The sequence below is a fragment of the Tachysurus fulvidraco genome, chromosome 9, assembly GCF_022655615.1.
Source record: "Tachysurus fulvidraco isolate hzauxx_2018 chromosome 9, HZAU_PFXX_2.0, whole genome shotgun sequence".
NCBI lineage: Eukaryota > Metazoa > Chordata > Actinopteri > Siluriformes > Bagridae > Tachysurus > Tachysurus fulvidraco.
In genome coordinates, this window is record NC_062526.1 from 8,780,171 (window position 1) to 8,803,116 (window position 22,946).

Genomic DNA, 22,946 nt, shown 5'->3' on the forward strand with positions numbered 1-22,946 from the left:
CACACACACACACACACAAGGCGGAGGCGTGAATCGAACCCCCAACCCTGGAGGTGTGAGGCAAACGTGCTAACCACTAAGCCGCCGTGCCCCCGCTTTGGCAATTTACTTGGCATAAGAGAGAGAGAGATTGTATAAATTAATTTCTGCGTGTCTTTTCTGATAAAATCTCTAAAATGTAGTCTTTGATAACTTGCATAACATTAAAGCAGACATTTTTCAGTTGAACTTAATGCATAGAAATGGTTTAAACCCCCTGGCTTTAACACGTGCGCTCAATCAATCATCGGTGTCTGTGAGAACTCTTCGCTATGACTTGTGGGAAATGAAGTCTTCCAGCTGTCCACAGAACGAAAATAAACAGAAGTGAAACTACAATCCCCACAATTCCCTGATACACAGCTGAGTGCAGCAGCATGAATAGCCTTTAACCGGCCGGTGTGGTGCTGACTGAGTGTGATACAGAGTTACATGGCTGAAATTTAGTAATTTTTTGTTTGTTTGTTTATTTTACTTCAGCGTTTTTAAAGAGGTTTGGTGTTAAAGTGAGTCATAATATCCTCTGGTTGTCATTTGCTTTAAACAATCCGTGTGTTTGTAGGGATATAGGTTGTGAAGCATGTGTGTGGCAGTGTGCTGTCTCAGCAGAACTGGTTTCATTTAAATTAGTGTTAATGTAGCAAACAACAGATAATGTTCACTTTAATGGGTGTCTTAAATTTTTGTTTTTTAAAACCTAAGCAGTTTTAATTTAAGCAAGTCTAATTTAATTAACATTCTTACATTAAGCACTTATTCTCATCATATGCACCTTTATGCCTCATTAGTGCTTCATGTCATGTCTCTGGTAGGTATTAATGGTGTGGTGTTGGTGCTGGAATGATCTCTCCACTCTCTTCATTATGCTCGAGTAAATACATGACACTTTTTTTTAGTAAACAAAATTTCTTCTATTTCTTCAGGATGATGCGAAGATCAAGAATCAGCGTTAAACCTAACTTCAGGCCTGGAAATCGGACTGGTACAGAAGGTGAGCAGGCCTCCCAGAGGGCGAGCGTAGCAGGTGACACCTTGCTAACAGTTGATGCTGAAGAACTGGCAAAGCCAGCACCATCTCAGCAGCAAAACGTAACACTTAAAGAGCCTCCTGATGATGTGGGTTTAAAAGAGACACCTGAAATGCCTTCAAAATCGAACCAGTATGTATCTGTATCGTGATAAAAATATCTACTGTAAGTATGCATGCTGACACTGGTTATAGGATGTTACGTGAGATTTTTCTATGCTCCCTCTTTAATGTAGACACGATGGTGCACCCTCTAGTGGAGCTGCCACTTCAACTCCAGCTCCACATAGAAGAATGAGGATCTCAGCTACTCCAAAACTTCTTGGGCCCAAATTCAGTTCCACACCTCGATCTCGACCGTCTGCCAGGATGCCTAGCTCTGTCCAATCACCTCTGCCCAATAAAGAGCATGTCCAGATTTATGATTCAGTTCCTGAAGCTCAGGATTCAGTTTCACTAATCTCTAGTGAGCTGTCTGAATCAGGGACACCTGGTAATTCCAAATCTGCTTCAGAATTGCCTACACAGTCTTGTACAATGACACAGTTGTCATCTCTGTGCATTCCTTCCACTTCTGGTCTTCAAAAGGCTCCATTCCATGGGAAAAAATCAGTTGAGGATTCTCCACCATCTCCACAGCCTGGTCAAGTTCCACATCAACCACCACAAGAACCAGAATCCCCTGAATGTCCATCTACATCAGATTTGTTTTCAGCTTCGACCAAGCTTTCCTGTTCAAATAAGGCAGGTTCTTCTGAGCTGACTGAAAAATCCTCAGACAAAGACCAAATATTAAGGGCTCTTAAATTGAAGGAACTGATGAAGATTGAACGGAGAAAAGATATTATGGTAAACTGAACCTAAGAAACCTTTTTTTAACTGTCTATGTACTATTCTTTACTTATAAATTCTATACATTCCTCTCAGATACCTGTATGTAACATTTACCAAGTTAAACTTAATTTGTATTCATTAGAAGGAGAAGAGAAAAGTCGGTTACAAGACGTACACAGTTTTGGATCGCAGTAAGATGACCATGAGGGACCTTATTTATTACTTACCCAATACCAGTCCTATGAGGTAGGCATATGTTTAGTGCTGTTTTTTTTTTTCAGAAATAAAACATCTGTATTCCTGCTGTGCTTTTTAGAGCTTCACCCTATGCTTTTAATTATTTTCATAAGAAGTCCTCTGTGGTCCACTATCAATCCAACAGGTCTTCAGTAGTTCATGAGGAGAACCCAGCAGAGAGCAATATTCCACCTTCACCCAAGTAAGTTATAGTCAAAACTCGGAAGTAAGATCAATATGAAAAACAGTGCATCACAGAATCCTTATATTTAAGATGCACTAGAACAATGTTTTCCCATCTTAAATAATATTAGCTATAAACTCCAGTTGGAACTACAGCCCTTTAAAACAGACATTCTATAGGCTTGTTTATTTTATTTTATTTATTTATGTATTTATTTATTTTTTACTTTTTTTTCAGTCATATGAAATAATAAGTATTGTAAATAAAAATACAAATTTTTATCTGGTGTGTTTGGAGCAGCCCCAAGTCAATCCTAAGCTCGCATGTGGCATTAATCCCTAAGTTTTTAGAAACTACAGTTCTAAACTAGTACATTCATTAAAACTATTCAGGGAACAAATAAAAACAGCAGATGAAGAAGAAGAAGAAGAAGACGACGAGTTCGAAAATGAAGATATGCTAGTGCCAAAGGTCAGAGTGGCAGAGGACGGCTCAATCATACTGGATGAAGAAAGGTATTGTTACTCCAGCTACAGTCACAGCCTCATTCATATTTTTATTCTTATATTTTTTTACAAACATACAATATTTAAAATCAAGTCAACCGATTTTCTGATTCAGTTTGACAGTACGAATACAAAGGACCTCAGACACAAAAGTGGTGGAGAATTCTGCTGCACTGTTTGAGCGTGGCTCGACTACAACTTACGCCAGCTTCAGAGCAGTAAACCATGTAAAGAGCTGGTCAGTCAGAGGTAGCACAGCTCAAAGACCTTTTGCCTTTTTGTGGTTGAAACCTTCACAATACCATTTTGTGCTGCTGATTTATAAAATTGTTGATTTTTTACTTTTTAAAACCTGAGTATGTGTTTCAGAGACAGACTTGTTCTTCTTGGCCGTTAGCATGGTGGGGACAGATTTCTCTCTGATTGGCCAGCTGTTAACCAACCGTAGCCGTGCAGCAATTAAGGTATTTTCTAATTTGCTGTTTTTTGTTTGTTTTTTCTGCCCAAATTGTTTTTTTTTTAATGATTTAATTGGTAGCAATATAGTGCTTAATTAAGGTCACATGGCATTTTGTTTATAATCACTTTATTCAATGACATTTTTCATAGAGTAAATTTAAGAAGGAGGAGAGAGTCAACTCATGGAGAGTAGACAAAGCTTTGAGTGAGTGTGCCGTCGTCGTCCCCGCAACCACAAAAATAACATATTTAATACAGTATAATAGCATTTAGTGTCCTCTGTTAAAGACCTGTTCTTTTGTGATTTGGAGTTGCATTTGGTAATTAATATACAAAATGTTGATGGCATATGCTATTTTTTTCCCTTTAAGGAAACAAGCGACCCTTTGACAAAGAGTTCTTCAGCTATTTGCTGGAGAAGGTTTTGGCAAAAGATAAAGACAAAAGAAAAACTATCAAACTCGTACTGCCAAAAAGCAAGAAACCAAGAAGATCCAAAGGTAACACTTCATATTATAAAGTACAGAGCAGTGTGAGCTTATAAAGCAGCAGAGCCCAATAAACTCCAGTTGTATTTCTTTAGGCAATTAAACTCAAGTCAAGATTTTGGTCTATTTATTTCACAGGAAAAACATCAAAAGAAATTTGTGTTGATGATGATGATCTTGAAGACTTGGAGGACGATGGGGCTGTCACTGTAGAAAAAGAAAGTCAAAAGGTGTCTAATGTAAAAGAAGCAGATGTGACTGTCCTTTCTAAAAAGAGGTGCAAACGCAGGAGAGACAAAGACAACTCCACCGAGGAAGAAGTCAAAAGAAAAAGGCAAAGAAAATGTAGCAAGAAAACAAGAGGTATGAATATAAAAAAAATGATCCAGTAAAACTGCACAGCCAACTCTATAATCATTGGCACCTATGTATTTATTTAATTATTTATTTCGTGTCATTTTAGAGGATGATACTGAAGGTGAACAGAACCTCAATGTCGAGGGTGACGTTATAAATGTAAATGAGGTTGATGAACTTGAAAGCAGTACCTCAGCTTCAAAACGAAGGCGCAAACGCTCGAAGGGCAATGAAAACGAAAAGCCAGTTAAAGAGATAAAGCACAAAAGAAACAAAAAATCACTCAAAGGTATGTTACAGTTAGCTTTTCATAAACCTACTTGTCTTGCATGCTTGGTATGAGGAGTGCTCAATGTTTTGGTTTTGAAGACGATGGCTTTATGACTACTTTATGATGGAAAAAAAACAAAACACTTTGAACAAATGTTTTAAACTCATGGTATCTTAAGTATGTAACCTAGTGAGCCAGCATTAATGTATTCAATGCTAGAGATTTAAGCACCTATGTACGTCGCTCTGGATAAGGGCGTCTGCCAAATACTTTAAATGTAATGCTTTAAATGTAAATGACTGCTGACTTGTTTTCTTGTCTGTGATCATGAAGAGTCTTTAAGTCAACATGAAGAAAGCAGCGTTGACAATGAGGAGGATTCTGCTATTCCGCAGAAAAAAAAGCGAGTCAAAAATAGTGATTTGGATGGGAATGAGCCAGTCAAGGGGAAAAAGACCACAAAAAGAAAAAAGGCACCGAAAAGTAAGCCATTTCCATTTTAATCAGGGACTTCTTAATCCTCCTACGCATTGCTTTGTAAGAGTTTCCAGTTTCCAGTGTTTTCTTTTGGTACAGTAGAAGAGGAAGGAACTGCAGAAGGAGGAGATGCTTCAGCAGGTTTACAGGAGGCTGAACAGTAATAAATATTTCTGTCCTAAATGATCTAATCCATGCTTGTAGATATTCAACATTAATAATAAAACAGGATTTTTTAAAATATTTTCCAACTGGCTAGGTTAAATGCTACAGTTACAGCTGAAGTAGCAGATAATGCTTCACTCAAAGGTACCAGGCGAAGTAAGAAGCCTTTGCCTAAACTGGCTAGAGCACGAAGCAAGAAAACGAATGAACCACAAGCTTCTGCTGAAGTTCAAAATGAGAATCCAAATGAGAAGATCCATGAATCCATTCTGACGGTATGAACTTAGTGGTGATTTGGGTGGTCTAATGAAAGCAATTTTTTTCTTTTCTACATTTTTTTTATTATTTTGAACAATAAATCACTGCCACTTCTGGCTTTCAGCAATGTGTAATTTTTATTTTTGTAGGCAGCAAGCAGTCCTTTGCAGGATGAGAGGCTCCAGATGGAAGCAGTGGTGGTGCTGGAAAAGACTCCTCCAAGGCATATCAGTCCTCCTCATTTCAAATACTGTGTACACCCAGGTGTTTAGTCATTTTTCCACTATTTATTGATTTGACTGCCCCTTATTACAGGCATCAATATTTGCTCAGCCCTTCAAAAGACAATGGCACAAATAATGAACTGGAGCCTTCAATGAGATCTCCATCTAGCAGTGAGAGCTCTTCTACTACGCAGACAAGAATGGGAAGAGCACGAAAAGTAAAGCGTGATCTGTCTACTATTCGGAAGGCGGGTAAAAGAAAAGAAACAATGGCTCGGGATGAGCCTGAGCCAGAGAACCCAATGGTTCTGTTAGAGGCTATCACTCGGGAATCAGAAGATGAAGAGGATGACTACACCTTGAATGAGGTGAAATGGATTACCCTAGAATTTTCATTCCTAATACACCTTTCAATCTCAGTGAAAATGACTGACATCAGCTTGTTTTTTTTCCAGAACCTGATGGACATGTCATGCCTACGTGATCTAGATAGTAAGTCACCCACAATGATCACGCACATGTTTTTCTCATTTATTTATGTCCCACTCCTAAAAAAAAAAAATTCTTTCCCACAAAAAAGGTCAGACGTTTCAAAGAAAGCCAATGGTTGTGTTATCCCGTGAAGAGGTGGATAAGATCCTTCATGCTTCAGAACAAAGTGATGAGGAGGATCCATCTGTGAGTCCTCTGGATTTATCATTGAACACAGAGCTCTCTTTTCCACTTCAATGCAGCAAGATTTTGGAAGATAATGAAGAAGCTGTGGTGGATTGCATGTTTGAGGAACATGAGGAAAGAACAAATGAGAGCATTTCCAGTGAGGCAGAAAACTGTAAAGAATTGGAGCCTGCATTGGTGAGCAAAAAAGCCTAAATGTTAGCAGTTACTGGCTTTAATGATGATTGCAATAACCTTGGCTTGTTACTCATAATCCTTTTGTTTTTATTTTTGTTAAAGGTGCAGCCTGATATCTCAAACCTCAGGGACATTTCTACCTCCATAAAACCAGAGGGTAAGATATTTAAACCGTGTGATTTGTGTTCACAAGTTGATTAGCCATATCTCAAAGAGTATTTCTAAGTTTTTTAATTTTTTCTATTTAGTGTGCAGTCAACCAGAAGTAGGCCTAAGCAACATAACAATCTCATGCCCAGTAGAGCAGGCTGAACCTCAGGTCCACCCAATGGCTCACAAAGGTACAACTCTTAGTATGATTTAGACTTATTCTGAATTTGGCATCTAGTCCTTTGATAAAATAATGAACAATTTTCACAGATGTGACCACCGCAGCTGCAGTGCTTGACCTTCCTCCACCTCTGGTTGTTCTGGATAATGTAGATCCTCTCTGCATGAAAACAGATGAAGCTGTAGCTACTACAGTTGACACTTCAGTGGTGGTTTTAGATGTCAAAGAGAAATCTGAGAAAGCTATGCTGCCATCCTTACTCAAAGAGCCTAGACTAGCTTCCTCTAAAATCACTGCACAATCAAAGCTGACCTCATTAGGGAGAGGGTCGGGATCTCCACGGCCTTTGCAGGCAGATACAGAAGTGAAAGGGGAATTTCAGATGTCTCTGAAGGGGCCTTCTCAAACTTTAGAGACATTAAAGGACTCCTCAGCAAGTAAAGAGGATACACAGGAACCTGCCATGGCAAGACCAAAAATAAAAGCAGGAACACAGAGTGGTGCGGTTGCACTAGAGGTCAAGGAGGACTCCCAGAAAGAGGTGTCTGTTCAATCCAGGTTTGTAATCACCATAAAATGTTGTAAATGGCAACGTAGGAATTTTGAAAATTGTCTTTTCATGATGCCTTTGTTTTAACTATTAGTGCATCCATTTCTTCTGAACATGGCATCAAACCAACAAGGAGGAGCAAATTTCTGAAGCCTAAGCCTAACCTGAGTCAGAAATCAAGAGCCACAGTTCTCCAAAACCAGAGACAACACCACAAATCACCTAGTACTCTAAATTCCGAGAGCAGTGAGCCTAGTAAGATTCATGTAAAGAAGAATCGACATTGATTTAAATAACGTATTGTGAATAACCGTCTTCTTTTCTTCATATTTTAGCAGACTTCACTGAGAAGGTACTTTATAGCCCTGCTAATGACCAGCATCATTCATTAGAAAACTTCAGTAAGCAGAACCTCTTCAAAGAAAAGGAAACATCTTGGTCTAATGCAACGGATCGAATGGAGTCTGATTCAGCAGAGGGTTTGCTTCAAATTAGTTTCTTTGCCGATCCTGCATTTTGTTCTATCATCTGTGTCCTTTTTGTTTGTCCATGTGTTTAACAAAACTAAACTGACCTAGCAGATCATGATCATTAAAGTAATCAAATAAAACCCAGACAGAATTTTTGTCTGAGATAATGGTACTCTTGTGTTGCCTACAAAAAGCACATATGTTGAGAAATTCAAGAACCAGGCTGGCTAGTAAGATTAGCCCTTTTTTGTTTGCACAGTGACCATGATATACCAAAATCTCAATGTGAATTTTCAAGAATCCACCTATACAAGTAGAGAAAATCCTCTATACCTTACTCTGTACCTATCCTATGAATATCCTCTGTACCTTCTCAGCTCGAATCCAAACTGAAATGGGATGTGAAAAATGGTTTGACTGACGTATGTTACATTTGTTAAACGTGTACCCCTTTTGCTTATATTTCCAGATCTCAGTGCTACAGTACCAGATCAGGAGAACAACACTACAGTAAATCTGAGTCTGACCAGCGCTGATGAGCCTCAAGTGGCTTCAGAATGTAGTAAAAGTGATGCTGACATGTATGTACCCAATGCACAGTACAAACTAATCTGAGACAAATAAAATGACAGAATTTATGCCTTTAAACCGAGAGAAGACCATTTTCTCTCTCGACAGGATACCACCTTCTACTTCACCTCCGCCTTCACAGACCAGAGAACATACCAGCGTGGGGCAGATGATTGTTCCTTCTGAGGTAATTAAGACCCTGTGGCATCAATGTTAAATGAAGTGCATTTGTTTATTCGATACCATAAGAACTGATTTCCAGTTATATATTTACAGAATATATGCGTCCCAGCAGAAATTGTCCATTTAAGTGAAGGTGAGCTTCTGTATGAAATGTAACTTGAGTCAGTACAAAGATGGACCATTTCTTCTCTTCAACTGTCACTTTGTTTACACAGAGAGTCACAATGATGAGGAGCCCACTTTTATCTTGACCCTGTACGAGATTCCTGTCACCGAGACCTACCTGCCTTCAGCCATTAATGACTCTGAGATGAACTCTGACCTTCCCACAGCTAAAACCCAATCATTTTTGGGGTTTTCTGACCAGGCACAAAGTTTACCATCTACATCGGAATCGTCCAGGTTAGTCTCATCAGGCTTGTTTTATTTAGTGTTTCCAAAAATTGTATGAATACTGTTGTTGTTGTTGTTGTTGTTTATTATTATTATTATGGACACAAATTCTTGCTCCTTAACCTTCCAGAATAGATCCTCTGCAGGCACAAAATAATTTAGACGTCCTCACTAAGGGTTTGACAGACAATGGCAAGGAGCAAATCTCAGCTGATGCATCTCATATCATTTCACAACACATGAAGGAAGAAGACAGTGTTGTTTCTGCAAATCAGGAAATTTATACTCCAAAAATTCACCCCCATTCAGAGTGCAAAATGAGTTCCGAATTTGCTCTGCTTGATTTGGCACCCAGCAATCGCTCTTCAGGGTTCAGTGGTCTAAAATGGTAAGAGGCCAGAAAACTCGAGTGAGAGTTTGACAGTATTATAGTTTTTATATTTGAGATTATTTTATAATTAACTTTTGTATATTGCAGCATCACAACATTACCTCAAGACTCCACAGACACTGGAGCTCATATGCAGATGGCTGATGACTTTCTGCCTGTCTCAGAGGATAAAAGAGACAAAGACAGGATCGTTGCTGTAGAAAAGAGGCTTCAAAGCAAAGAAGCAACTTTAGCTAGTGTCACTGAACATTTTGCGAAAACTACGAAAGAAGAAATATCTCCTTATGAACCTATATTACTGGACACAAAGGATGAGGAGGGTGATGCTTGGGGAAATCTGGAAACGGGTATTCCAATCAAAGAGTGCAAAATAGGATCAGAATTTGCCCCACTTGATTTGACATCCAGGACTCAAAACACATCCTCTGGATTTAACATCTCAACACGGTAAGAGGCCAGAAAACGTAAATCTTGTCACAATGATATGAGTTTGAGACCATCATTACATCTGTCATTAATTTTTCAATAACGTTTAGCATTACAGCATTACAAGACTCGGACGACAATGAGCAGTGTGAGAGGGTTTCTTGTGTGATGCTGGGTGATGTCTTTGTGCCTGTCTCAGAGGAGACAGGAAACGATACAAGCAAAGATGGGGAAATGGCTGGAGAATGTATGCCTGAGAGCTATGAAGCCTCTACAGTTGGTGTCACCGAGTATTTGGCACAAAATGATGAGGAGCAAATCTCTAAACCCTTGACATCTCATGAACCCATATTCATGGAAACAAAGAACGAGGACAGTGATGCTGGTGTAGATGTGGAAACTGGTAATCCACATCTCGACACCCATACAGAGAGCAAACATGGTTCGGAAATTGCCCCCATTGATGTTTTGGCATCCAGTACTAATAGCATACCTTCCGGATTGAACATCTTAACAGGGTAAGGAGCCAGAAAATTTCAGTCAAAGTGATAGTATGAGTTTGGGATTATCATTAAAAGTATCATTAACTTTTGTTTCTTTTAGCATTACATCACATCAAGACTTTGAAGACAGTGAGCGAGTTCCACATGTTTTGCTGGCCGATGTATTTGTCCCTGCTTCAGAGAAGACTGGAGACGATTCAAGCAAGGACTGGACAATGGCTGTAGAATGCAAGGAAGACTCTCGACAAGACCTTCCTTATGAAGAGCTAACTAAGGTACATTTTGAAATAATTTGTGTTAGTATCTGTTTGTGATTAAAGTGACATGACATACGGCTAAGTATGGTGACCCATACTCAGAATTTGTTCTCTGCATTTGACCCATCCAAAGTGCACACACACGCACACCGTGAACACACACCCAGAGCAGTGGGCAGCCATTTATGCTGCAGCGCCCGGGGAGCAGTTGGGGGGTTTGGTGCCTTGCTCAAGGGCACCTCAGTCGTGGCTGGCCCGAGACTCGAACCCACAACCTTTGGGTTACGAATCAGACTCTCTAACCATTAGGCCACGACTTGCCCCACAAGTTAATTTCAAGGATTTAAACAAATGTTTTCCTACAGGTAGGAAATTCACCAGGAGGGTCCGACCCACTGTTATGTTTTGACTCCACAGAAGAGGCAAAGGACACGCCTCCTTTGTCAGAGAAGTCAACAACACCTGCTAGAAGGAGAAGTACATGAGTGTGCATTTCATATTTGTTGTCCATGGCTTTAAATGTTCTGTTACTTGGCAGATAATATTGATAAGATTGTCTCTGATTTCTGATTAAGAAGTTAAGCCACAACCCAAACTGGTGAAAAGGGCATGTTCTAAATCTGCCTTCTCAAAAACTGATGAGGTTGCAAAGGAGCTGAGGCAGCCAAACTCTACTACACATGCCGTCTTGCCAGCCTCTCATGTAACCAACGTTTATATGTTGTATTATAAATGATTTTGAAATTTTTTCCTGATTATCCATTATATTACAGATTACAGATAATTTTTTTATTTATTTTTTTTACAGGAAGAAAACCTTCCAGGTAATTCAAATACTTCTACCGAGGAGTCAGGAAAGAAAATTTCCTCTATCCGAAGAAACAAAACCTCTGCTAGTAGAGGTGAGGGAATACTACTCAACATTGATTTGTGTAAAATCTGACTGGATCATTTGTCGCCTTTGTTTATTATTATTTTATTACTCTCTCCTAAAGTTAAGGGGGTAAAGCACAAATCCATTGCAGACGAATCTCCAAAAATTTCTAAGGATAACTTGGTACCTACAGAGAAAAATCCCAGTGCTCTTCACCTATCCAAAGAACGTAAGCTCGAACAGGAAAACATCAAAAATATAATGGAAGAATATACAATTAAAGATGACATTGATTTATTTGCAGAGGAAAGAGAACAGTCATCCAGTGAAGGAGCAAAAGTACAGCCATGCTGCGAGGACGTGCATTTTAATCTGATGAAGAGTTCAGGGTAAGAAAGCATTATAAATATCAAGTTTTATGAAGCTGAAAGCTTTATTTAGTTAAAAGATCAAAAACTATGCAATGACTAATGAAGCCTTAACGATTGTTGTTGCTTAGTTCTGCCTCTTCGACTGTGGACTCTAAGGAAACTGAGGCAGAATCTCAAGGTGTTTCTCACATGGTGTTGGATGATGTCTTTGTTCTTGTCTCAGACGAGACGGACGCTAACTTAAGCAATGACTGGAGAGTACCTATAGAAAGCACACAGGAAGCTGGCACTCACTTTCAAAAGGTTGTGTATTTTTGTTGCTTTTTTTTATTGCAACCTTAAATCGATTGATTAAATGCAAAGTAAGTTAAAGAAACTCAAATATCTTGAGCAGGAGTTAAAAACTAAAAATGAGTCCCAAACATCGATCGAAGAGACGACACAGAGTCTGTCAAAGTTAGAGGAAAATAAAACACCTGTCAGAAAGAGAGGTACAAAAAAATATATTGTATGAAGAAAAAAAATATTCTGAGCATCCCTCTTTATTTTAATTTAAGTCATTTCTATCTAATCTCCTCCAGCGGACAAGCAGGAGGTGACGAGAAAGTGCACTGAAAATGACTCAACAAAAACAAGCCTGAGTCAGCCAACATCTTCACAAGCCAGAACACCATCAGCACAGGTACCTAGTGTACCTCAGAAAGACAACATGCTCCTTCTAGAAGAAAAGTTACAGAGAAAGCATAATATCATGCCATGCACCATTAAACTGTCAAGGTAAAAAAAAAAAAAAAAAGATCTATCCAGTTCATTTATTGTTTACTGCAACTTACTGACTAATTTGTTTATGTTGTAGTCTTGACACTGTAGCCCAAAGTCTCAATGCTCCCCAGCTTGGAGATATGACGAGAAGTGATAAGTCAATAGGGATAAGTTCACCAACATGCCATGCAAGTGGAACGACTGTATCAGAGGAGTCAAGCACACCAGAATTGGATAAGAAATCCCCTTCAAGTAGGAAAGGTAGAAAAAGAGATTGTGCTGCTTTGATGTTATTTCATGATGGGAGTCATTATTTATATTTTCTGACAAGGCAAACCCTTTTAATCTTAAAAAAAATCTCTTATAATAAATAAACTCTCATTTACAAAACAGGCAAAAAAAAGGAATCCTCAACAGATACAAAACACTGTCATTTAAAACCAGTTCAGCCCGTTTCACAAACTCAGCAGCTAACCATAACTGATTGGGTGAAGAAAAAGTCTACAAAAATAAATCAGACTGCAAAACAACAGGAAGAAAAACAACCCATGGAGTCTTCCCACATGCAGTCAGGCCTAAAAGCCAATGAGGAACAACAATTCTTGGTTGAAAAGACATGGTAAAAGAATTTTATTCTTATTCATTATGGAAGAATTACATTTGTTTGTGAAGGTATGATGAAACATTGAATGTTAATCTGACTTTCAAGTTCAAAATCACAACATAAAGATTTGGAGAAACCTGAGGGTTCTGACTTGGTGCCTACCTTGGAAGACACTGAAGACGTGAACAGAGTCTCTACAGAGATCCAAGATGTAATAGCATATTGTTTTTTAATACAAAAAAGTTATTCCTAAGGTTAAATAAATTGTATGATGATTCTATCAATGTTGCTGTAGGTGAAAAGGTTATCAGAAATGGTCAAGGATTTAACCAAAGACCCAACTGTGTCACAGATGAAGAACTCGCCTGTTAGACGGAGAGGTAAGGCAATCTAACACCATCCTGATTGTAGCTCTGCACTCATGGTTTAGTGTATTAGTAATTTTACACATTTCTGATAATCATCACACTGACTCAGTGACTCCTCTTATTTCTAAAAAGCCAAACTACAGGTGAAACCTATACTTTCAAAAAAATCATGTATCAAAAATGAAGGTAATACTTCAACGTCTGATCAGCCACAACCAACACGCTTCACCTCACCGACTAGGCAGCATGCACGAGCAGCCAGAAAGAAGGAGGAGTACGACGACAAAAAAAAGCAATCTGTAGAAGAGCTTACCAATACATCCAGCATGGAAACAAACTCAATGGTCAAAGAAAGCTTTTTGATAACAAGTGGTCCGGATTCTCCAAACTCAAATGACATTTGGCCGAGGGTGGTTCTGCCACGCGTAAAATTACGGACCACAGAAGAAGGCACTTACTCAACCTCATCCACATGTACATCCTCTCTAGCCAGGCTTTCACAATGTGCATCTCCACCAGTGACTCCTCCACAGGTAAAGATAAGGGTTGCAGTTTGTAGCAGGTTTCCATACTTGGTTGTGTGGTCAACTTGGTTGACTTGGATTATATATACAACTTCACATCTTATATTGGCATGAGGTCAGACAGATGTCAACACTTTCACATGCTATTCACACCCATATTGTGTATCATTCCCTTTTTTTTTTGTTTCTCCTTAACTAGCTAAAGAAATCACCTACACAAAGCAGCTCTCCCACAGCCAGTGAGAATCTCGATGACGACCCATCCAGAGTTTCCCAGTTCTTCCTTTGTGATATTTTCACTGAAGTAGAGGAGTCCGAATGAGCGATATATACAACTATAACAACAAACAAACCAGAGATTCTTGTGGATCTTGCCCTTGCTACTTCCAATCAAGGAGAATAACCAAAGCATACTTTTAAAATTAGGCTTGTTTATCTTAATACTCATGTGCTATGCTCCCATTAAGCTCTAGAAGTGCTGCAATACACTGTTTTGAGATGTTCTACTGACTGTATATTATGTTCTGTTGTATTTAAGCGATTGTAGCCAATTTTTACTTCAGGGCAATTTGCCAAATGGTAAAAATATGAGATATTTTTAGTACCTCACAGTGCGAGTGCTTAGTAACAAATTATAACCTACCGACTCAGCACAATGCACTAGGCAGTATAATTTATGATAAATACATACATATCTTTTCTTGAAGTTCTTGATATTTATTGCCATATTTATTATTTATGATTAAGCATGTGGATATCTGGGGATGATTTTTTGTTTGTTTGTTTTTTAGAACACAAATAAAAAAAAATATTAACATGCTTGCTTATTATATTTTACAAAGAATGGCTGTTTATGGAAGGCAGTATCACAGAGTGGGGTGATATGACATGAAATGAAGTAGAGCTTATGAAAGTTGTCAATATCTAAAGAAGGCTGGAAGGAAAATGTCACTTTTGGTGTTCAAACTGCCCTGAAAAGATCTGGAGATCACGTCTAAAGAAAAATCAGATCTGGGCCCCTTTTGCATACAGGCAGTCAAATCCAAACATCTAAGTTATAACTGCATATCTTTATGAATCAAGCATGATCATTTAAATGTCTGCCTGTAACATGAGCAGCATGTTCAACAGCATTTAAATGAGAAGTGTGTCAGAATATTTTAGGAAGTATTTCCACTGTCATGATGTTCAGAAAATCATTTCATCATATCAGTTCCTGTATAAATCCTGAGATTGGGTTTCATTCAAAATTGCCCCCCCCCCCCCCCCCATCCAACTCTGAATGTAACCTCCTGCTGTTACAGAAAGTTAGTCAAAACCTTCTGATCAGAGTCAAGAATTAAAAAGTGACGTGATATAGTTTTGGTATACTAGTGTCTATATGTACAGATACTAAAAAAAAATAAAAATACATGCACAGATGCTATGCTATGCCAAGCTACGCTAAACTATGCTAAGCTAAGCTAAGGGCGGCTTTAGAGCGTACCTGTCAGTCAAGGGACTCGCGATGTAGGCGGTTACTCTTAAAACGGTTCTCATTGGCTGGAGTGTGGGGGCGGAGCTTTAACGTTGTCACCGGGCTGAATAGCCAGAATGCTGTAACGCTAATATGCTAAAGCAGTAGTTTTTGCGTTCTACATTCATGGTGAAAATATGATACTACAGACTTTCAGACCGGCTGTGGCCTTTCTTCGTAGCAGAAGCGCCATATCAAGACTTTATCATGCAGAGAAAGTCGCGACAGTGGGCTCCCAGCCGGACATACAGTCTTCTGTGTATCAGGTAGGCCACGCAAGAAGCCTCGGGCTGGCGTAATCGACTCTACCCGAGAACAGTGAACCTTAGTCGGTTGACTGCAACGTCCTTGGCCCTTAGCTCTGATTGTGGCTGGATGTCAAGTGGCTCTGAGTGCACTAGCAAATACAGAAAATACCTCTATATTCTCTAGATTCTTCATAAATATAGAGGAGTAAACAAAAAATTTCGTATTTAGCTAGTTTTCTTTCTACGTTCTTCATGATAACATGAATGAAATGCAAAACCAAATATAATGCAGTTGCAAATAATGTATCATAGAACGAATGAAGCAACGCAGTCAATTAAACTCAGCAAAGTTAATGAAATGAATCAATTTTATTAGTTAGCTTTCAATTGTAAATAGATTCTAAATATCAGAATATGTAAACATGCTGTTATTTTTAAACAACCCCTTTCACAACAGGAAAACTATGAACGTATGCAAGCACTGGTCAAAGAGCTGAAAGACAGAGCAGAAAAGATAAAGCTTGGTAAGCAAATGCCTCATTCCTATAATGAATATATTTATATCTATGAACTTTTGACATCGTGACCTTAGAAGAGCTGCAAAGTGTGTTTACAAAATATTTTATTTCTACAGGTGGAGGAGAGAGAGCTAGGAAACTGCACACATCCAGAGGAAAGCTTCTGCCTCGGGAGCGAATTGACAGGCTGCTGGACCCGGGGTATAATATAAAGATGTTAAAGTGTTTACATTTCATTTCACTATTTTTTGTTTGTTTTGACGCCTGTTTTGTTTTGCTTATGCAGCTCTCCGTTTCTGGAGTTGTCCCAATTTGCTGCTTATGAATTGTATGGTAAAGAGGAGGTGCCTGCCGGAGGAATCATCACTGGCATTGGCAGGGTGTCCGGGTGAGAATTCATAACCGTTTCCCTTCATTAATTTTTTTTACAAATATTTTATCCTGTAGAGACTAGGAATACGAGAGAAATTTTGCTAATTTAGCTATTTTGAATTTCAAATTTATTTTTTTTTGCAGGGTGGAGTGTATCATAGTTGCAAACGATGCCACTGTCAAAGGAGGCACCTATTATCCAGTTACCGTGAAGAAGCACCTTCGTGCTCAGGAGATTGCACAGCAGAATCACCTGCCATGTATATACCTAGGTGGGTTGGAAATTCATTTATGCTTTCATTTCCATTTAATTTTCAGCTACTAGTTTATTCTAGTCAGGATCTGCAGTCTAATCTGGAACTCTAAGTGCTTTCCAAACTGAAAATTAGTGTCAGCTTTTGTTTGAAGAAATTGTACATGGATTCACAGGGAACCCAAATTTGAACCAGTGTATTCGATATTTGGTCAAAGTGACATCAGATACATTAACTGAGCTTTATTATTATGAAGTTTCAATCTTGAGAGGTCTATGGAGCCTTAATTAGCTGAAATAATCAAAGGAACATATAAAACACTCGTTTCTTTCCCTCTCTTTATGCTTTGGTTGTGTTGTGGAAGTTTGGAAACTTTAATAGTCTCTCTTATTTCCAGTGGACTCTGGAGGGGCCAACTTACCCCGACAAGCTGATGTGTTTCCTGATAGAGATCACTTTGGACGCATCTTTTACAACCAGGCACGCTTGTCTTCAGAGGGCATTGCACAGGTAAGGATCTAAGGTCTTTTTGGTGTTCAATTCATTCATAACTACCTTGCTGTTGTAACAGTTTACTAGAACAGGGGTGTCCACTCTTATCCAGAAAGGGCCACCCACACTGGTCTTTGTGAATAAGATTGGACACCTCTGCTCAAGAGACTGTTTTGTGGTGAAATCCCAGGAGATCAACAATTGTAGCAACACTTAAATCAGCCTGACTGACAGAGTCAAAATCACTGTCACCACATTCTGCCCCATCCTGATGGTTGATGTAAACATTACACAAATTTTGCACGATTTTATGCGTTGCACTGTTGCCACATGATTGGCTTATTTAGACAGTTGCATTAATGAGTGTGTGTACAGCTGTTCCTACTTAAGTGCTTGGTGAGTGTATATGTGTTTGCATTCATAAATTAACAAAGCATCTGACCACATGCTTCTGTTGCAGATAGCTGTTGTGATGGGCTCTTGTACAGCAGGGGGCGCATATGTCCCTGCCATGGCGGACGAAAGTATTATTGTGCGCAAACAAGGGACCATTTTTCTTGGGGGACCTCCACTGGTATGTTCAATTTGACAAAAATTTGACTATAATAGACTTCCATTATGTAGGTTGGACTATGGCCTGTCTTTTCTTTCGGATTCAGTAAATACTTATGGTTGTAGATTTAAATAATCCTGGTTGTGTGTATTGTAGGTTAAAGCTGCTACAGGTGAGGAAGTCTCTGCTGAAGACCTTGGAGGTGCTGACCTTCACTGCAGGTTGACTTTATACTATTTGTTGAAAATATAATGTATGTTTCCTTTCTTTCCATATTTAATTATTTGTTATTTAATGTAAATTTCTGTGATTAATCCCCTCTTCTTTCAGGCGGTCCGGTGTAACTGATCACTACGCTTTAGATGATAATCATGCTCTTCACCTGGCACGGAAAGCAGTGCGCAACCTGAACTACCAGAAGAAACTCGACGTAAGTGTGCAACAAAAGTGTAGAGCTTGTTGTTTTATTTTATTGGAAATGTATTTGAAATGGATATCAGTCACCAGTTACATCTTTATTCCATTTTTTTAGGTTACTGTGGAACCTCCTGAGGCACCGTTGTTCCCTGCTGATGAGCTTTATGGCATTGTGGGAGACAACCTGAAACGAAACTTCGACATCAGAGAGGTTCCTTTTGTTTATAGTTTTTTTTTTTTAACACAATCTGGTTGTTTTATTCCATGAGGAACTGTAAATACTAGACAGCTTTGATCATGATGATTATGGTGCCATTTTGTCCAACTTATCTAGCCAGCTAAATTAATTTATGTCATTGGGGACATCAGTTAAATTCCTTTCACAGTAGCTCAAACGATTCCATGTGATTTTTGTCCTTTTTGGTAACAACTGTAAAAACTGTAGACTACAACATTAAACAGACCACATTAGTCTTATACACAAAGTGGCAGTGGGGCAGTGTTCATCTAATTTATTGTTCTTGTTAAAAAGGCTCACAGTCCGTGTTCATTCAGAAACTGGACATTCTTGATCCTGTACAATTAAGCCAATGTTGTTACAGGATAACAATATTTTCTGTAGTGAAACCAAAAATCTAATAATAATTCAGTTTAACAAGCCTGTTTTCTGATTTTATTGTTCAGGACATTTGAGAAAAGGCTTGATTTACTTAATTACATTAATGCAGACATTTGACAGCTGTATGTAATTACAGGTGATCGCTCGTGTAGTCGATGCCAGTAAATTTGATGAATTCAAAGCCTTCTACGGAGACACACTGGTCACAGGTGCATATCTCGTGTGCTATGTATAAAGCTGTATATTTCGGCACTTTATAAATATAGTTCTCATTGACGGTGCTGGTGTTTTTGTCTAGGTTTCGCACGGATATTCGGTTATCCGGTCGGGATCATTGGCAATAACGGAGTGCTGTTCTCCGAATCGGCGAAGAAAGTGAGTTGCTGAGTTCTGATAAATTTGCATCTGCTGGCTTCGCTTGTCAGTCTTTTATTTAAAACGTGTATATGACATTTTTTCCTGGTCTTAAACAGGAACTAATCTGAATTCACAGACTAGGAAAATGTAAAGGTCTCTGAAATGTCACATTCTAAAACATTTCTTTAAAAAGTCTGAGCCCAATACATAAGGGGCAGTTTGTACTGTGCCATAAAATGTAAGAGCCTTTTAGCTTCTTGTGTCTACACATGTACCAAGCAACACTGGTTTATTAGTAGGTAGAAGGGGTTTGTTTACTTATTAATTTAAATTAAAACTGTCCCAAACAATGTATTATAGAGAATTAAACTGTTTTATCTCTTTAAAAAAGTTGTAGCTGACAGCAGGAGAGATCGATATAAAGGTGGATGCTGTCTAATATTTTGTGTAAGGATTTTTTTCACTGGATTTTTGATGCAATATTGTTAGAGTTGTTTATTTTGTTTTACAGGCAACTCATTTTATTGAGCTTTGCTGTCAAAGGAACATTCCCCTGATATTCCTTCAGAATATCACAGGCAAGTCTGGACTACCGAACACAGCTACACTTTCCAGTCATGTATATTCTCAAGCAGTAATTCTATACTGCATAAGTACCTTTTTAACTTTGTCCCACCACTGAACGTATATACACACTACTATAAAGCCCAGCCCTGTATGTTCTTTTTTTGCAGGTTTTATGGTCGGGAGAGAGTACGAGGCAGGCGGCATTGCTAAAGACGGCGCTAAGATGGTAACCGCTGTGGCCTGCGCTAATGTGCCCAAGATCACTGTCATCATTGGAGGATCCTATGGAGCTGGAAACTATGGCATGTGTGGAAGAGCATACAGGTGCTTCATTTTACTTGTTTGTATAATAATTGATGTTAGGACTAAAGTCGCAGGAGCAGGAGAGAGATTCAGTGGCATCGTTTTTATTGGATGAATGACTTGCCACATAATCTGTATGTATTATAAAATGTAACTCCTAACAAAATGTATAATCGCTAACGATATATAATGAGACATTTATGTAACGTTTTGGAAGACGATTCAAGTGGAAGAGTTTTGTAACAGGCAAAGATTTAAGTTTTCCAATATTTGATGGTCTGTTCTTTGCAGGAAAATAAAATCTTGCACTTATTATAAGAGCTGAGAGAAGCTTGTGAGAGAATTAATTCTAGAAGCCCAAATGTAATGTAAATTGTGATAAATAATGGTAGTGTTTCTGCCACGCTATAAGACACCATTCAGTAGTTGACCATTTTCCTATGACAGCAGGCTCTGCTCATATTTGAATCTTTTCTCATTTCATCCATCTTCTGTAGTCCCAGATTCATGTACATGTGGCCGAACTCACGCATCTCAGTGATGGGAGGAGAGCAAGCAGCAAATGTTCTGGCCACCATTACTAAAGATCAGAAAGCCAGGGAAGGGAAAGAGGTAAGGATAAGCTTCTCTCTGATTCGATCTCCAAGATTAACTTTGAAAATGAACTTTGGGATGGTTTTTAGCGTTCTACTTCGGTAGACTCATTATAATATGTAGCACTTCACAGTAGACTATAATCGCCCTCAATATTGTGTCTTTTCTTGTATTTGGTTATATTTCATTATATTAGAATGAAAGCATTCTGTGGATTTGGAATGGCAGTTTAAAGTTCATATTTGGCACCTGTTCCTCTAGTTCACAGCAGAACAGGAGGCTGCTATGAAGGAACCCATTATTAAACGATTTGAGGAGGAAGGGAGTCCGTATTACTCCAGTGCCAGGTAACACATCACATACAGAAAACTATTGGTGTCATAGTTTCAAATAAATAGTTAGAACCACAACTTCTGTAATAATAAAAATATTCTGTCGCTATACACGTATCTACTCAGCACACATCTGCAGTATTTGGATACATTTTTATATGGAAATGCATCTTCACATCTTAATGTTAAGCTCACATTATATCATGTTCTAAGATTCAAAATGTTTTTTATCCGGTGTTTCTACAATCAGACTTTGGGATGATGGAATCATCGATCCTGCTGACACGCGCCTCGTCTTAGGACTCAGTTTAAGTGCCGCTCTCAACGCCTCCACGCAGAAGACTCGCTTTGGCATCTTCAGGATGTGAAGTTTCACAGTTACACACCATGATTTCTTTGGTGAATGTGAAGAGAGAACAGTCTTGTTTGTCACTGTGACTGTTTTTCTTTTTCCTCCTGATATGAACAGTAAAAAGGTTGCAACCCTCAGCTGAGTATTCTCTAGCTTTATTTCTTTAGATTTTGACATTTTTGTAAAAAGAATTATGCAAATTGTATAGTAAGCTAATTATAATGTATAAAATATGGCATTATTGAGCTGCTTTTTAATGTCAAGTCATTAAATGTGTGGGGGTTTTTTGGGGTACAATAATCCTAGTGTAAGACTAATAAAGAGATTCTACTTATTGAATCCTACAGTGCTAAAAATGTTGGGATTATCTTTAAGTGAGTCTTAACACTCATAGTCTGATTTTCTGACATGTTTGACAGGTTGCTTTAATGCACAAATCTAGTAAGATTGTTTTTGTTTAGAAAAGTGATTGCTGTACATAATATAAAATACTTTACAAATCCTGAGCAAAATTCATTCTTATGCCTGTATCCCCACTTTGTGCACTGAGACAAAATGATCATATCCAGACAGGATGAGAAACCTCAGATGTGTCACATTGGTGCCATCCAGCTGCAAAAAAACACATCGATATGATAATATAGTCACATAATACAATCCGTTTCAAATAGGCATTAGAGAGCAGCAATGGAAATAAACAAACAAAAAAACTCACTGCTATTTCATTTGTTTGTAGACTTCCCTCTGTTTGTTCAAACTCTAAAAGAGAAAGTGTGTCTCAGTCAGTATTTTATGAAACACTTCAAAACTGAAATGACTGTTATCCTGTTTAATGAGTGATAAAATTCATATTTTACTGGAAACTGACTGTTACTGTTATAATGTTTTGATTAGTATTTTTGTGTCTGTACTGATTTTCTGCCTCACTGGTCTAGGTTTCAAATAAATGTAGAAATAACACCATGTACCTACCTGTCTCTGTCATGACCTCAAATTTCTCAGCTTCTGCTTGTGTGCTTTTTTCTATCCTTAAGCGTTTTACTGCAACGAGAAGTAAAGACTTTATGCAGTGTTCAGTAAACTCATCATTCTGCCTTTATTTCTACACCTACCGTTAAAACTGTGTACGGATATCACTGATATTTTCATGTTATCTGGGAAACGGATGATGAACTCTTGTGGAAACATCCCGGTCGACATCCAGAACGTCTCTGTATTTCTACAATAATAGACATGTTTAGATTCACATCATTCTGAACGTCTCTGTTTGCTAAAAGACAAACTGCTAACTTTAACTCACCCATCAATCATGTTTTCTGGTAGATGATTCTCATCGCTGGACGCTGCTAGCACGACCTGAGCACCGAATGAGCTTAATGCGGTGTTTAACATGATTAATCTGTTATCGTTGATCAGACTAAACGGCTGATAAACACAGACGAGAGAGCGTTGCCAAGCAGCCAGTCAAGCTAAGATCGTCGCATGTCGTTGACG

At 38.5% G+C, this 22,946-nt stretch overlaps 3 protein-coding genes across 11 annotated transcripts; 2 read left to right on the forward strand and 1 right to left on the reverse strand.

The window, feature by feature from the left end:
* The first annotated feature begins 208 nt into the window (after positions 1-208).
* On the forward strand, positions 209-14,777 carry LOC113637547 (transcription factor TFIIIB component B'' homolog). 5 transcript variants are annotated; one of them, XM_047819127.1, is made up of 46 exons: positions 234-545; positions 963-1,199; positions 1,303-1,915; positions 2,043-2,146; positions 2,283-2,339; positions 2,714-2,836; positions 2,943-3,076; positions 3,197-3,291; positions 3,437-3,491; positions 3,658-3,786; positions 3,913-4,137; positions 4,238-4,420; positions 4,736-4,885; positions 4,961-5,039; positions 5,139-5,319; positions 5,452-5,525; positions 5,618-5,894; positions 5,982-6,018; positions 6,107-6,381; positions 6,484-6,538; positions 6,630-6,722; positions 6,802-7,270; positions 7,357-7,517; positions 7,601-7,741; positions 8,202-8,313; positions 8,411-8,489; positions 8,579-8,618; positions 8,701-8,887; positions 9,009-9,266; positions 9,357-9,716; positions 9,806-10,213; positions 10,299-10,473; positions 10,821-10,932; positions 11,031-11,158; positions 11,264-11,357; positions 11,451-11,558; positions 11,634-11,718; positions 11,829-12,003; positions 12,095-12,191; positions 12,282-12,477; positions 12,557-12,723; positions 12,856-13,081; positions 13,172-13,277; positions 13,362-13,446; positions 13,567-13,967; positions 14,158-14,777. In XM_047819127.1, exons 2-46 carry the CDS (start codon positions 964-966, stop codon positions 14,278-14,280), a joined length of 7,668 nt encoding a protein of 2,555 aa, XP_047675083.1. In that variant the 5' UTR covers positions 234-545; position 963; the 3' UTR covers positions 14,281-14,777. The 5 variants fall into 5 exon arrangements, with proteins under 5 accessions (XP_047675086.1, XP_047675083.1, XP_047675082.1 ...); XM_047819126.1 differs by having other exon boundaries at positions 239-545; positions 7,598-7,741; XM_047819128.1 differs by having other exon boundaries at positions 241-545; positions 4,979-5,039; positions 7,598-7,741.
* Positions 14,778-15,494: 717 nt separating this feature from the next.
* On the forward strand, positions 15,495-21,589 carry mccc2 (methylcrotonyl-CoA carboxylase subunit 2). Its single transcript, XM_027138514.2, has 17 exons — positions 15,495-15,740; positions 16,180-16,246; positions 16,357-16,441; positions 16,527-16,628; positions 16,757-16,884; positions 17,264-17,376; positions 17,819-17,932; positions 18,068-18,132; positions 18,242-18,341; positions 18,444-18,539; positions 19,084-19,156; positions 19,246-19,322; positions 19,816-19,882; positions 20,039-20,195; positions 20,672-20,786; positions 21,030-21,115; positions 21,351-21,589. Exons 1-17 carry the CDS (start codon positions 15,612-15,614, stop codon positions 21,466-21,468), a joined length of 1,692 nt encoding a protein of 563 aa, XP_026994315.1. The 5' UTR covers positions 15,495-15,611; the 3' UTR covers positions 21,469-21,589.
* Positions 21,235-22,936, reverse strand: hspb11 (heat shock protein family B (small) member 11). 5 transcript variants are annotated; one of them, XM_027138518.2, is made up of 6 exons: positions 22,753-22,936; positions 22,565-22,671; positions 22,425-22,493; positions 22,168-22,211; positions 21,990-22,064; positions 21,235-21,556 (listed from the first exon to the last, which is right to left on the reverse strand). In XM_027138518.2, the coding sequence occupies exons 1-6, from the start codon at positions 22,842-22,844 to the stop codon at positions 21,530-21,532; spliced, it is 414 nt and encodes a 137-aa protein (XP_026994319.2). In that variant the 5' UTR covers positions 22,845-22,936; the 3' UTR covers positions 21,235-21,529. The 5 variants fall into 5 exon arrangements, with proteins under 5 accessions (XP_026994319.2, XP_047674669.1, XP_026994320.2 ...); XM_047818713.1 differs by lacking the exon at positions 21,990-22,064; XM_027138519.2 differs by having other exon boundaries at positions 21,235-22,064.
* Between the last annotated feature and the right edge of the window lie 10 nt (positions 22,937-22,946).